We start from the raw sequence: 14,414 nt of genomic DNA on the forward strand, positions 1-14,414 counted from the left end.
ATATATATAGATATAGATATTTTTTTTATCCAATTACTTCACAGTACAGTTGTTACCACTAACCTAAAGTTGGTTGTGGGAGTTTTATGGAAATTGCTTGGTAATGTGCAAATATTTTATTTTCGATTAAATTTGTTAGCCGCATGTTACTCAACAGCTAGAAATGATTGTAGAAACCCCAAAATACAGATGTTTTTAAATTAAGGAAAGGTTAAGAATGACTACATCTGTTACATATTTGATCATTGTCAGTGCCACACATGATGTGCTGTGCTGTCCTATCACCAGTGTGCAGCCCCAAGCAAGCCTTAAACACATACTAGTGGGCTGAAAGAACAGGAGATACGCTTGAAAACGTAACCAAGTATTGATGTTCTTGGCCTCAACATTAGAGCAAGAGATGGCATCAACCAACGTCACCCCCCAAATAGCTCAGACCACCATCCTGCTGCTTTTTTCCTTAATCTGAGAATGGAAGAAACAGTGGACCATCACCTCCTGACTCATGGTTAATGTACTGCCTATGTGAGCCTAAACCAGGGACTCACATTCCCATCCAAAATCCAATTAACAACCTGTGGCCACATCCACTCTTCTGTTCCAAGTCCTGCATTCATTGTTGAGCTGACATTCCCACGTGGCAAGGCTATGGACTAAGCATATGAAAGGATAAAAACTGCAATATGCCAACTTGGCAGCTGAAGTAAAGGAGTGAGGCATATTGGGGAATATTCGGTCATGTATGCTCGCTCCCCAAAAAATATGTTTAACTTTTTAACTAATTCCTTGCTCAGGGCTGATCAAAAAGCTTTGGAAAGCTTTTGAAGTAAGCATTGATGATGAACACCTGGTACCATAGAGAAACTCATAAAGAAGCGTAGTGATTTTGACTTATTTTGAGCAGTGGGTTTAAAGTGTAATGTGCTGTGAATGGTGTGCAAGGAATAGAGAGGTCAAGATGCCAGTGTATTTTTGTCCAATGTGCTCTGAATATGTAGTAGCACTGAACATTTTTGATTTCAGAAGTCAGGGCTTCTGATATGTCAAGCACTCATACTTGGGCACAGGGTGTACGAGTCTCCTGTGCAGCGTGCTCAACTGTTGTTATTGCTCATCCTCATTTCACGTTCTTAATTAGCTTCTGTGCAAGATTAGATTTTAAAATGAGTAACAACTTCTTTTTTTTTGTATTTTACTGCTTTTGTTCAGCCTACTGATAGAAGATCTTAAGTGCCTCAACTCGCAAAGCCTAAAAATAGAAGGAAACAGTAGCTATGGGACATGGCATCTTTTGCATAATGAATTACTATGAGAAGCATTGCTGGAATATCTTTTTTATCCTTTATCTGTGTTAAACGGGGAACAGTTTCTAATTGTTCTAACTGTTCAGCAGAGACGACTGATTATCTTTACAGCAAAATCTAAATAAGCCAGACGAAATGTATATGGTGAAACTGGGATTAATTATGGGATTATCACAGTGACCGAATGCAGATAGTGACTGATATCCATTTCACACAAAAAGAAAACCTGTTTTGTTTTGTTTTTTGGCTGGACCAGATGTTTGATTGGTCATTTTTTTTCTTTTTCTGATTGCTGAACACTTTGAGTAAAGGAAACAAATAAGCAATTAAATAAATATTTCTTTGACTTGTGATGCAAATGAGAAACTTTTGTTGGCATATTGCTAGTAATTTTGATGTTTGTTACTTATTTATTACATTTCTAGGCATTTGGAAATGTTACATCAAAAGTGGTTGATGTGAATGCGTCTTTAAAAAAAAAAATGTTGTGAAACACATGACCGCATCCATGTTGTGAATTGTTTAGCCTGGGTTAAACAAAGAAATAACGCTCATAGTTTTTTGAATGACAAGTTACAGTGTTAAAACCTCTTTATCACACTCCTTTTCTTTACAACATCAGCTTTGGAGAGGAAGATGTCAATGCGACAGAGCAGAGATGAGCTTATCAAGAGAGGAGTGCTGAAGGAGATCTTTGAAAAAGGTGAGCTGATTTTCTGCAGTTTCTCTCTGATTTAACAGATGGAAACTGTTTCAGATTTAAGTAGAAATTACAAGAAGGGTAACGGTGGCGTACCAAACTGAAAGGTCCTCAGTTATTCATCTCCTTGTTAATCAGTAGCCTCTGGTGTGCACTCTTCAAGATTTGGCACAGAGCTTCAAGAGATAGAATCTTTCATTATAGAAAATTTGTGGCTTTAAAAAAAAAACCCCCGTTTGATCTGGATTTGATGTGCTTTACACAACCTAAAGATATATTTTATTATGTTTGAATCACACAACAGGGGGCTCGATGCCGCAGGATATCAAAAACAAAGTCAGAGAAGCTCGGCTGACTCTTGCCAAGATGTGAGGAGAGCAGATAAGAAAGAAATGATAGCCTGTATATAAAAGATAGACACAGCTTCTGGACCTTAAAGGTGAAGCCAAAGCATTGAACCTTTTTTCTTTTTAATGGCCCAATTTTTTTTTTCTGAGGAAAAAAAAAAAGAATTGTACACAAGAGTGTGGGAAAACAGTGCTACTGATCACTTGATCTGTGAGTATAGTAAACAGGATTTGACAAGTTCAAGATCATAATTGCTAGTTTCATGTGTTATTGAATACAACATGATATTCATTACACTGAATACAACATGATATTCAAAACACTGTATGGGTCCATGCCTACATGGTAGGCCTCAGGTTTACCACTTCTCAAACCCAGTTTAAAAATATAAAGATGGCAATCATGAAAGGGCTTAATTAGGATGGGACTTGATCAACCAATGACTGATGTCATAATAGCTACGTCCATCTTTTATATACAGTTTATGGAAGATTTTGGCTTTCATTATTTTTTGAAAAACTGAGTTTAATAGCTAAATGTGAAAACACTGTATGGTGTGACAGTGAATGAGTACACATTGCAGAAACTCAACAGCTCATGGAAAAGCAAGAAAGACAAGACAGGTGAAGCTACTAAGCAGTGGTGACTAAAACAACCACTCATTACAGCCAAGGTATGCAGAAAAGCATCTCCAAACATGGAACAAGTTAAATGGTTCAGTATCTCCCATCACAGTGTTGAAAGCTACTGTATTGTATCATAGATCCTTCCTAAAGCACCGGCCTCAAGATGAAAGCCTAGAAATGATCCCTGAATAAAGAGCTTGAAAAACTACAACAAATTATTAGTTTGTTATCTTTAGTTAATAATAAAAAAATAACAAGTCTCCATGAGGAATTTTTTGAATGTTAAAAAGATTAGAGGAGTGAAACGTTGTTGTGATTTTCTATTTAAAAAACAAAGTCCATAGCTAAGATGGAATTTGGGAATATGGGAGGCATGCTGTATAAATGCACTGGCAGTCAGAAAATATGTGAGCAGCACTGTGACTTGCACTGTCAGCCTTTAAGTGTGATCATGCAAAAGAAAAAAACATCAAATGGATGAGAACTATAAAAGAATTAAAATTCCAAAGTTCTGTCAAACTGCTTGTCTGCTGCTGTTCCACGGTCTGGTGTGTGCTGATAAAAAAGCTCTCGGGTTTGTAAACAGTCCAAGCCCCCAGTGTCTCAAAAACACATCAAGTTCATTTTAAACTTAGTTTATGCAGTCTTTTTAGAAAGTGTCTTTCTTGTGTAGTCAAATGCATTTTTGACTGTTTGCAGATTGATAGTTTTTTCCTTGTTTTAGCAACCGTTGAATTCCGATCCTCAATGGATGGCAGCGTCTGCACTCAGGAGCCCTCTATGAAATCGTCGATGGTCTTGCCCACTAAGAAATCTGTTGGCTATCCAGGTGACCATCAGGACAACCCTGCCAAACCACCGCTTTACCATAAACAGCCTCCTGCTCTCCCCCCAAAGCCTTTCTCTAGGATCCCAAACCACAGCACAGGTCAGTTGTCCTAGATTATGGTCCGTTCCATGCCTGTGCAGCTTTAATCACTCCAGGCAATATGTTTTTTTTCTAGAACTTTTCTTTAATCCAAGCAGAATAAATACAACATAATATACACTTGATTTAATATTTTTCCTTAAAGTGTACATTGTTGGGTGTTGCTTCATTACCTTTAACTGTCAAAAAATGATTCATTTTTAAAGTAAATAGCAGGTACTTGTGTTGATAACTGCTTTGGCTTTAAACTGTACCTGTACAGCCACACATGCTCATAGGATTATACTAGTCTCATTAAATCCCTCTCTGGTTGGGTCAGCTGGCTTTATCTGTCATTGTCAATCTGTCAGGAGAGAGAAGTAGCATTACTCTGGTGTAATTCCCCCACTCTGGGCTGATGTTTGAGCCGTTTCCACTCATCTGTGTTCTTTGTTTATCTATCTGCACCATAAACTGCAATAGCTATGCCATGCATGACATTCATATAATAAGTCCAATGAATCTTCTTTTTGTCCTTTTTTAAATTTTTTAACAATTCCCTAGATTCTTGCCAGCCAATGAAGTTGCCCTGCATGCCTGGGGGAAAGCACTCTCCACCTCTGCCACCCAAGAAAGTGATGATTTGCGTGCCTCCAGGGGGGCTGGACTCCTCCTCATCCTCCCCTTCTCCATCCCCCAACCCCCTCAACACTCTCCCACAAAAGTCTGCCCCTCCCCAGGGCATGCCTTCCCTACATGGCACCTTACTACCCTCCCAGCTTGTCGGTCTAGCCGGTCTACACCAGAGCCACGGTCACCCGCTCCAGCTTCAGTACGGCAGCTTACACGCCCCCAGTCGGATCATCGAGGAGCTCAATAAAACCCTGGCACTCTCCATGCAGAGGTTTGAAAGGTTAGTAGCTCTCAGTTCTGGTCATTAAATCTGATTGTGGGAAGGCAGGGAAGAATTATGGCTCAGTTTCTGTCTGTAAATCACATGTAATATCTTAAGTAAACTTAAACAATGCTGCGTGTGTATGTTTAAAAATGACACAGATGGATCTTATGTAACAGAACTACACTCATCAGTCACAACACGGGGAGGGCCACGATAGGCAGCAGGAGAACATTAAATTACAGAAAACATAGAAAGAAAATGGACAAATGTAATAAACTGATCAAATTGTGATGCTGACCAAGACGATATATTCAACATTTTGAATATATCTGGGACTCTCCACCATTTGGTCTTAGAACTGAAGAAGCTTTTTGGATGAGAGGTGAAACATCTTCAAAAAACTTGAAGGAGTCCAGTCATTTTTCTTTCCAAGTTAGTGTACCATGACCTGGATGACTGAGAACCTTCACATGCATGAATATACCACCAAAACCTTCCCGGGGAGCAAAACAGAAAGGCTGCCTGGTCTGATGAGTCACATTTTCTTTTACATCATGTTGACACCTGGGTGTGTGAGAATTGGTTATCCGTAGAAGACATGAGTGCAAGATGCACTGTGGGAAGAAGATGAGGTGATTCTCAGGGAATGTTATGCCAGAACTGCATACACATATTATATGTCATGGCAAAAACAAAGTACACCCAAACCCAAGGTTTTAGAATGTAATAAAATAATAATAATCATAATCGAGCCCTTAGCAGGTCTTAAAATTAGGTAAATACAACCTCAGATGAACAGTAATAAAAGACATAGTACAACATGTCACTATTTATTTAAAAAAAACAAGCAAAAATGCAAAAGCAGTAAGTGAAAAACAAAGTACAGCCTTACTGATTCCATGGGAATTAAGAGGGTAAGTAGCAGCTAGGTGCTGCAAATGAAATGCAATTGATGAATTGATTGGCAGCAAGTGTGAGGACCTCTATTAAAAACAGCAATTTGGGTGGTAATGAATCTTAAAGAAGCACTTATTGCTGCATCAATCTGGGAAGGGTTATGAGGCCATTCCTAATTTGATGTTCATCATTCTACAGTATATAGAGTATGAAATATTCAAGAGAGCTGCTGTTTCCAGGAGTGGGTGTCCTATCACATTCATCCCAAGGTCAGACCATGCAGTGGTCAGCAAAAAAAAACAAACCCAGAGGGATAAATTTCATACTTTACTGGCCTCAGTTGGCATGCTAAATGTTAAAGCTCATGACAGTTCAAGTAGAAAAAGACTTAACGAATATGTTTTATTTGGAAGAGCTGCCAGTAGAAAGCCTCTTTCTATCTAAAATAAATAAATAAATAAATATGGGAGCAGAGCTTAGGTTTGCAATGTTGCATGTGAAGAAGACTTCTTAAAAAATGTCTTTTGGACAAAGAAGACCAAAGTAGAGATGCTTGGCCATAATGCACAGTGCCATATTTGATGAAAACGAAACAACATATTAGCACAAATACCTCATGTAAGGCAAGGTGGTGGAGGGGTGATGATTTGGGCTTCTTTTGCAGCCACAGGATCTGGCCACCTTGCAGTCACTGAGTTGACCATAAACTCCTGAAATGTAAGAGTCAGATGTGAGGCCATCTGTCCAAAAGCTAAAGCTTGGCTGAAATTGGGTCAAGCAGGACAATGATCCCAAGCGCAGCAGAAAACCCACAGAATGACTTTAAAAAGAAAATAATTAAGGCCCAGTCAAAGTCCAGACCTCAGCTGACTGAAGTGTATCTTCAGAGAGCTGTGCATAAACAAATGCCCACAAGCTTCATTGAACTGAAGCAAAATTGTAAAGAAAAATGGTCCAAAATTCATTCAGCAACAATGTGAAAGGCTGATAAAGTCAAGCAGAAAATGATTACTTTAAGTTCTTGCTGCTAAAGGTGGTATTTACCTCATTTTAAAACCTGGCAATACCTGATAACTTTTTATTATGTCCTTATATGTAAAACCGTAGAAATGACAGAGAGTTTAACTACATAGACAATGCTGCAGACCATGTCCACCCCATTACTAAAGCAATATTTCCTGATGGCAGTTGCTTGGAAATGGTGTAGCATCACAAAGATCTGAACTTTTTTTACTTGGCCTCTAGATTTTCAGTCCAATTACACATCAGTGGTATTTGTTAAAAAAGTCTCATCTATACAGGCCCTGCATCACAGTTTGTAGAACTTAATGCATCTGATGCTAAAGTCCTTGTGTCTGATAGGAGAGGACACTTTCCAAGAGGTCTTATGGAGTCTGTGCACCAGAAAAGAGCTTCTTTATTAGCAGCAAAAAGGGGATCTGCACAGTTTTAGTATAGCGTTTAATGCAGATTTTCCCTTGCGTTTGCTAGTGACATTTTTCTTCTACAAAGAATTGATTTCTTTTCTTTTTTTTTATCTGATGAGTTTCTGATCATTATGGAGTAATGAATGTCTTGTTACTAAAAGCTGTCCCTAGAACAGGTCTAATCAGAGTAATCACTGAGAAATGTCATTAGCATAGAGTGTCCTCTTTTATTAGTATTTGTTTTTGTGGCACTGTGTCTGCTACTTTCAGATCTGCTCTTGTGTTATAGAGGTCGCATCCTGCCAGCTCTGTAGCACTACCATACAGGTCTAAATCGGCACACTGCCTCACAGGGTAGCATGGCCTAATTTTGAAGTAAATGTGTGTGTGTGGGCACAGGCGCATGGAGTAGGCGTCCCTCCAACAGTTGGCCTGACATAACATGACCAGCTGCTCTTTACAAGAGCTGCATTTCTTCATGTTTGGAGAAAAGGGACATGATAGCGGATTGCACATTATGTAACCTCTTACATTAGGATCTCTTTTTCACCAAAGCTATTCGAGTAGGGATAAGGAAGTAATGGCCCTGATGTTGCTCACAATTAGTCTGAAAGCCTGACGTGGTTACATCACAGTGTCCCATCATAACAACCTTCAGCTAGGTCGTTATTAATGAATCTGTCATATATGTCACTGCTGCTTGCTAGTGCCAACCGGTGACTGCTTGTGAAAGTGAAGTTTATTCTCGTCAGGCTGCTGTTAATAATGCAAGTTGTATAATCCGTTACTCTTTCTTTCCTTCTGTGCAGCTCAGAGAATTGCATGGTATTGCGTAGGGCTTCGCAGAAATGCAGTTAGTTGGTATTCAGGCTTTTTGTACTGAAGTTCTCTTATTCAGCTCCAGTTACACAGTGTATCTCCCCTCGCTTTATACTTGGATTAAAAACCCACTAAGCTATCATTATGTTCTGCACCAGAAGCCCAAAGCCAATTTATTGTTTTTGAGCCATTTTCATTTTCTGGGTTTTGTGCGGGCTATTGTTTTAATAATACTGTATGAATTTAAGAAAAAAAAATACTGAAAGATAATGGAGATGAAATATGATGATCTTCCCCATTTCAACTGGATTTTCTGGCTCAGGGTTTTCATAAATTCACCCTTTTAGCAAGGCCAAATAATATGGCCATCCTAATCTGTCACAACCCTGTTCCAAGAAAAGTCGGCATGCTGTGTAAAATGTAAACGAGAGCACAGTGCAATGACTTTCAAATAATCTATTTTACAATGGTTCTAATATAACATTTTTTTTTTAATATATATTTAAGGAGACAATTTTTACTGTTTTAAGGTCTGTCTTGCTTGTTAGGGATTTCAATTTTCAGTGTCATATTTTTTTCCCCATTTCATAACCTGCCAGCTGTTTTCAGTGTGTGATAGGTCTAAACAGCAGGTAAGCTGGCCAGTTTAGCACATGGACTCTTTAGCTACTGAGCTGTGGTTTTGTAATACGTGTATATGTTGCGATATGGCATTGTCTTGCTAAAATAAGCTAAGCCTTCCCTCAAAAAGATGTCAGTATTTGGCAGCACATATTTCTCCAAATTGGAGTTGGCTTTTGAATTGCATGGTGAGGTTGACAAAGTATTTCTTATTTTAATTGGTCAGACAACAGGGCAGTTTTTCACTTTACCATACTTCCCATTAAATGAACGTTTTGTCTTTTACATGGTAGAAATAACATTCTTGAAGTGCTGTTTGCAGTGATGAACCATGCTTCCTAACAGTGGTTTTAGAAATGCTGCTGAGCATTATTTATCTGTTTTTGTTTTTTATATATTTTTTTGAAATATTAATATTTTTATTTCATTAGGATTGCAAAAAATGTAATATTATCTCAGGGGCTAAAGGTGCTGTAAAAGCCATTCAGTCTTAATCTTTGGCCTTGTACCTTGTGCAGAGAGAGTTCTCTCTATTCCGTAAGTCTTTTAATGATATGCCCTGTTGATTTTCTTTTTAATATTTGTATTGAGAAGTGACTTTAACTTGTTGAACTTATTAGCTATTGGTAGTCTTTCACAGAATAGTGACGCCATCCTCATGTTTATGTCTGAAAGTAGTGTGTTCCCAAATTTCTTTTAGGCATTACACAACAACCCAATGTTTGTGATACGCACATAAAATATCATCTTTTTGTTATTTGTTTAGCATTCGTTTTTTGTTAGAAATTGTTCAGTCTATTAATATTCATGCTTGGCTCAGAACCATCATAACTTATCTCCCTTTCGCTCCTCTAGCTCTGCTCTGCACGGCGGTGGTCAGTGTGCCCCCTTAGAAAGAAGAGAAGTGCCATCTGTGATCATCGACTACGAGGACGATAAGGAGAACCTGCCTAATGAATCTGACTATGAAGATCTACCCAGCATGTATAAGGATGAGGATGATGATGTGGATGACGATGAAGACGATGATGAAGATGACGACTCAATATTTACAAGTAAGTGGCAGCTGTCATGGTAACACAGAGTAGTGAAATTGCACTACTGCACTATGCTCATCAGCAGATGCCTGATCTGTCCCTTAAGCTATTACTGTCTGACTTTTGAGGATGTTATTTTGATTTAGTTTATCAAGTACGGTTGGTTATTTATTTATTTAGTTTTTTAAAACTATGCACCCAAAACATTTAAAAATCCCTGGGGTTTTTTTTTTTTGGTTTTTTTTTTAAATTTAACTATAAAATGTGATCTGTTTTATACTTGGCAGGTATAAAGCTGGGGATCTAGTTTGATTACGTAGCTCACTTTAGGCTTCTTTTTGTGATAATTAACTGTGACGCACACATACACACTGGGGCATGCCTCGTTAAGTTAGTGTGTGTTATATAAAATACCAAAAATAACAGTAAATGTTAAGCTAAGGATTAATGTCAGTTGAGATAACTATAACATACCTGTGCTACAGTATTGCTTGGTCTGTGTTTTTTAGTTGTTGTCAGATGGTTGTTAGGCAACATGATATCATAATATGTCATGTATAATTAAACTTTTCTAGACATATAAATTAAATCATACTATGGTTTTATGTAGCATTGTTCATGCATAAACATAGGACCAATTCTGTGCAGTTATTGAAGCTAACTGCTGTTGGTGGTGTGCATGAGCTGCATATTTTGTTAACACACCCCATTCTTTCTGTGAATTGCTCACTCGAGCTGCAGTGTGACCTCTCCAAACATGTGCATTTTGTTCTGCACTAGTTGTAAGTCAAATTAAAGTCACAGGTAGGGCATTTGAGAAACAGGGTGCCTTAGCAGCAGAAGTGTCTTTCTCTGTTTTTGTTTGGACAGCTCATGTTTGCAGACATAGAGACTGTTTGTTTGACTGATCATAATTGTCAGGGCTCCTTATTTCACATGAAGGCTCTTGGAACTCAGATTTAAACTAACCTTCAAAGTAGGGCCGAAAGATTCACAGAAATGTATCTAGAATTTAATTATCAGCCAAAACTTTGATGCATATTCTCTTGGAAAAACTGCTGAACTGTGCAGAATGCATGGAAGGAACATAATGTTAGAGAGCTATTGTTTTAAATCCATGGTATAAAATATTTAAAACTCTGTTTTCTGGAAGATCCAGAAAACAGAAGCCAAATAGCAAAGATCAGTACATTAAACCCCATTTTCGCATACTTATTTTTACCATACCAATACCTATTAACCATAACTATTTTAACATTTTGCATTTCAAATTTAGGTACACTGGCTCAGAAGGTACTAAGAAAAGACTCTTTGGCCATCAAGCTGAGTAACCGTCCATCTAAGAGGGAACTGGAGGAGAAAAACATCCTGCCCATGCAGACAGATGAGGAGAGACTGGAATCTCGGCAGCAGATAGGCACCAAACTCACAAGGTGAGAATCATACGCACATGCTTTTCTTCTTAGCCTGAATACAATTACAATACAGCCACAATTTCTGGGACAGATATTTCCAGCGGGCCTGGCTGATGTTGCTGTAGCCAGCCCGATAACAGCTGTTGGGCAACAGCACTGGCTTTTCTCAGCCATTGCAAGCATTTGTTTTACTTTGGGCTGACAATTCCTAATGTCCTGGCTTAACAGTATTGTGACTTAGTCCAAAGCCCATGTGAGTCTTATTTTTATTCAGTCTTTTCTATCCTTTCAGTTTTTTCCTTCCCAATATCCGATAAGGATAAACGCTTTATTTCGTTAAAACGAGTCTCTGAAAATGGAGCTGACCTAATTTCAGTGATGCATCAAACTCCCCCCTCCTCCTTTTTTTCCCTGCTCTTGTCTTCTCTCTCGAGTGCTCTCTCTCTCTCCATTTCTCTCTCTAACCCTGTCTCTCTCTCACTTTCTTCCTCTCCTGCCTGACTCCCTGCCTCGCTCACTGAATCACCACAGTGATGCATGTGCCAAACTATCTCCACCCGACTCCTCCACACAGCAGCACCGCGCAAGCCGCTTCATATCAGCAGTTTACACACACTGCAGTGATGCCGTGTGTGCAAGTCGTAGGAATGTATATACATATGTTGAGGTCATGAATGTGAATTCTAGTAACTGAGCAGATCAAACAACGCAATGTTTGGTCTCATTTGATTTCACTGGGCTTTATGAACATGCGCGACTAAATAAAGCGGATGTAATGATGTGGTAAGGGGGCAAAGAAACCACCAGCTACTTGGTAAAAATGAAAATCTGAATAGTGCAATTCGATATGAGATGCGGCACTGACGGAGTATTACCTAGAGACACTGGCACTACTCCTCACTGTGACGGCAGCACAGTACATGTTCTCAGACATACTGTCTGCTTAGTTCTCATGTTCCAGCTCTGTAACAGCGTCTTTTTTACAGTATCACCTAACAAACACTTTCCCATTTCACTCTTTATTACCAGCGGCATTGTGTCCTTTAAAGTAGTTGCTTGTGCCAGGCCAGTTAGAATTGATTATGATAATGCTGATCTAGGACACGCTGACCTCAGCTTAGTTCTGCTGACCTGATTCACTGGGAAAAGTATGGAAAGTAAAATGAAGTGCTTTTACCCTTCATAAAGTTAATAAACGCACGGTTTTATGCTGTTTTTTTTCTTTCTCCGCTGGATTTAATGACTGTATTCATATTTTCATGTAACATGTATTTTATTATTTTATTCCTTTTTAAATTTTCCTTTTTTCCTTGGGCAGATTTCTTAGGCGTTCTTATATCTTATTTGTGTGTATTGAATTTCTGGATGTAATTACAATGATGTTTGTCCTTCTAAATGCTGCTAAATAATTGGTTGGTATAAGTCAGCAGCAGCTCAGAGAGAAAGAAACTAAATCAATGATTAAGTGATTTCTCACTTCCACGCATCATTGATATCTGGAAGGGTTACAAATTTTACTTGTTCAGAAGGAATTTGTATTGTCCGCAATACTTGCACCGGGTTCAGAAACAAGCACTTTTAAAAATATTAATAAGGCTGAAAATGTTTAAAAAGACTTTTTCGGGATTGTCTGAAACTGACAACTTTTACTTGGGTTTAATTTGAGTGGTTAAATAAAAATATAGCACTAACTATATATTTTAATGTCACTCATCTCCATCCACTCCACCATGCCTGCAAACTCTTCTTCACCTCTCTTATGCACCTCACTATCTGCATTTTCTTTACATGGTTGACCCCAGGTATTTAAACTCCTCTACCTTCACCATCTCTATCTACATAATCTTCAATCCATGCTGAGATATCCAAAAGCCCAGTCTGGGATTTAGTGCCTGGACCTTTCTTTGCACAGAACTATGTCTGGCTACAGGCTCTTATTTTGATGAGCAGTAACAGGTCAGATCTAAAGAAACTGAGTCAATCATTGATCCAGTGCTCAAAGACAGATCTACCACCACTTGTTTTGGATAGATTGCTATTGTAAGAGTCTCCAGCTGAAAGTATTTTGAGTGACTGACTTTGTGCATCTTAGTACTTCCAGCCACTTAATAAGCATACTAGAGATAACCTGTACACAGCACATCTACTCTGATGCTGTATAAAATAAAATAAAAAGCATATCTGGCTATTCTGTTTTTTGCTGTGTAGGTGCTGTATGCAGTAAATTTGTAATGACCTTTTTACTCAGCAGCTGAAGGTGTCACAGTCATATTTTCCTGATACAGCATCAGATAAGAGTTTGGTGGTTTGGGGTATCAGGCTTTGCTTTTAGCCTTATTCCTTCATCCCATCACTGCTTTATCATTGAGTCATTGTGGGGATTGGTGATCATGAATGAGTGACGTTTTTGGATTTTCACCTGTCAAGCTGTCATGAGGCAAGAGCTTAAATAAGATAAAAGCCTTTCAACTAAAACAATATACAACTCTGTTGCTCATAAATAACTTCTACAGGACACAAGGAAGAATGAGAATTGAGGTCATTTGTATTCAGTTCAGTTTGAGAATGCATTTTACTCTAAACTTACTCTACGCGACTTATTCCCAGCACTATATAAAAGTGCTCGGTCTGTGAGCCAACTTGTCAATAAGATAAACTTGTCGGGAGTCGATGTCAAAGCTGGGAAGTGAATGCTCTGCAGAATGTAGGGGAGAAAAAAATGAGCTTAGCAGCTTTTTCCTGAACTATACTGTTTTGGAACACTTCTTGTCCTCTCAAAATACCCTGAATTTTCATGTGTGACGTGACTGCATCGCATCAGTTCTGCAAATTTGGCAGCTGCACATTCACATTGCGGATCTCCCCTTATAAAACATCCCAAAGGTGTTGTGGATTCGGATCTGGTGACTAATGAGGTTATTGAGGTGACTGTACTCACTGCCACGCTGATGTGCCCAGTTAGTGGTGACTTTAGCTTTGTAACAAGGTGCATCATCAAGCTGGAAGTAGCCATCAGTAATTTGTAGGAAGAAAAGATCAACTTGGTCAGCAATGATACTCATACACACAATGGCAGTCAAACAGTGAAAGTTAAAGGAATTTTTTTAATTTATTTTTTCCTCAAACCTCCAATCCACAAAGTAAGGTTGGTCCATGGTTTGATGATGTGGATCAGAAATTCTGATTACATTTATTTCTTAACTGTCTTTGCGTTTGTGCTTAAGTTTTTGTGAGCCTCTGCCCACTGCACCCTCAGATTTCTATTGCAGCCTGTTGGCCTCAAAGTTTGAAATTGCATTCTGAGGTGCTTTGCTGCTCTCAGCTGCACTTGCTGGGAGTGGATTTTCCGTACCAGGCTAGCTGTTCTGTGGCCTCTCATCACCAAGATGTTTCCCCTCTGTAGAACTGCTCCTCA

At 38.7% G+C, this 14,414-nt stretch overlaps 1 protein-coding gene across 2 annotated transcripts in view; it reads left to right on the top strand.

Moving 5' to 3' along the window:
- LOC102206613 (phosphatase and actin regulator 1-like) overlaps positions 1-14,414 on the top strand; it is a 50,724-nt gene that overhangs the window by 27,526 nt on the left and 8,784 nt on the right. For both annotated transcript variants that reach the window (XM_005721405.2, XM_005721404.2), the window contains exons 3-7: positions 1,927-2,007; positions 3,703-3,906; positions 4,450-4,798; positions 9,403-9,602; positions 10,861-11,017. In XM_005721405.2, coding sequence (XP_005721462.1) covers positions 1,927-2,007; positions 3,703-3,906; positions 4,450-4,798; positions 9,403-9,602; positions 10,861-11,017 — 991 coding nt within the window. The remainder of the gene's footprint in view (positions 1-1,926; positions 2,008-3,702; positions 3,907-4,449; positions 4,799-9,402; positions 9,603-10,860; positions 11,018-14,414) is intronic.

This window comes from Pundamilia nyererei, unplaced genomic scaffold (assembly GCF_000239375.1).
Source record: "Pundamilia nyererei isolate P.nyererei 1_Seehausen unplaced genomic scaffold, PunNye1.0 scaffold00004, whole genome shotgun sequence".
Taxonomy (NCBI): Eukaryota; Metazoa; Chordata; class Actinopteri; order Cichliformes; family Cichlidae; genus Pundamilia; species Pundamilia nyererei.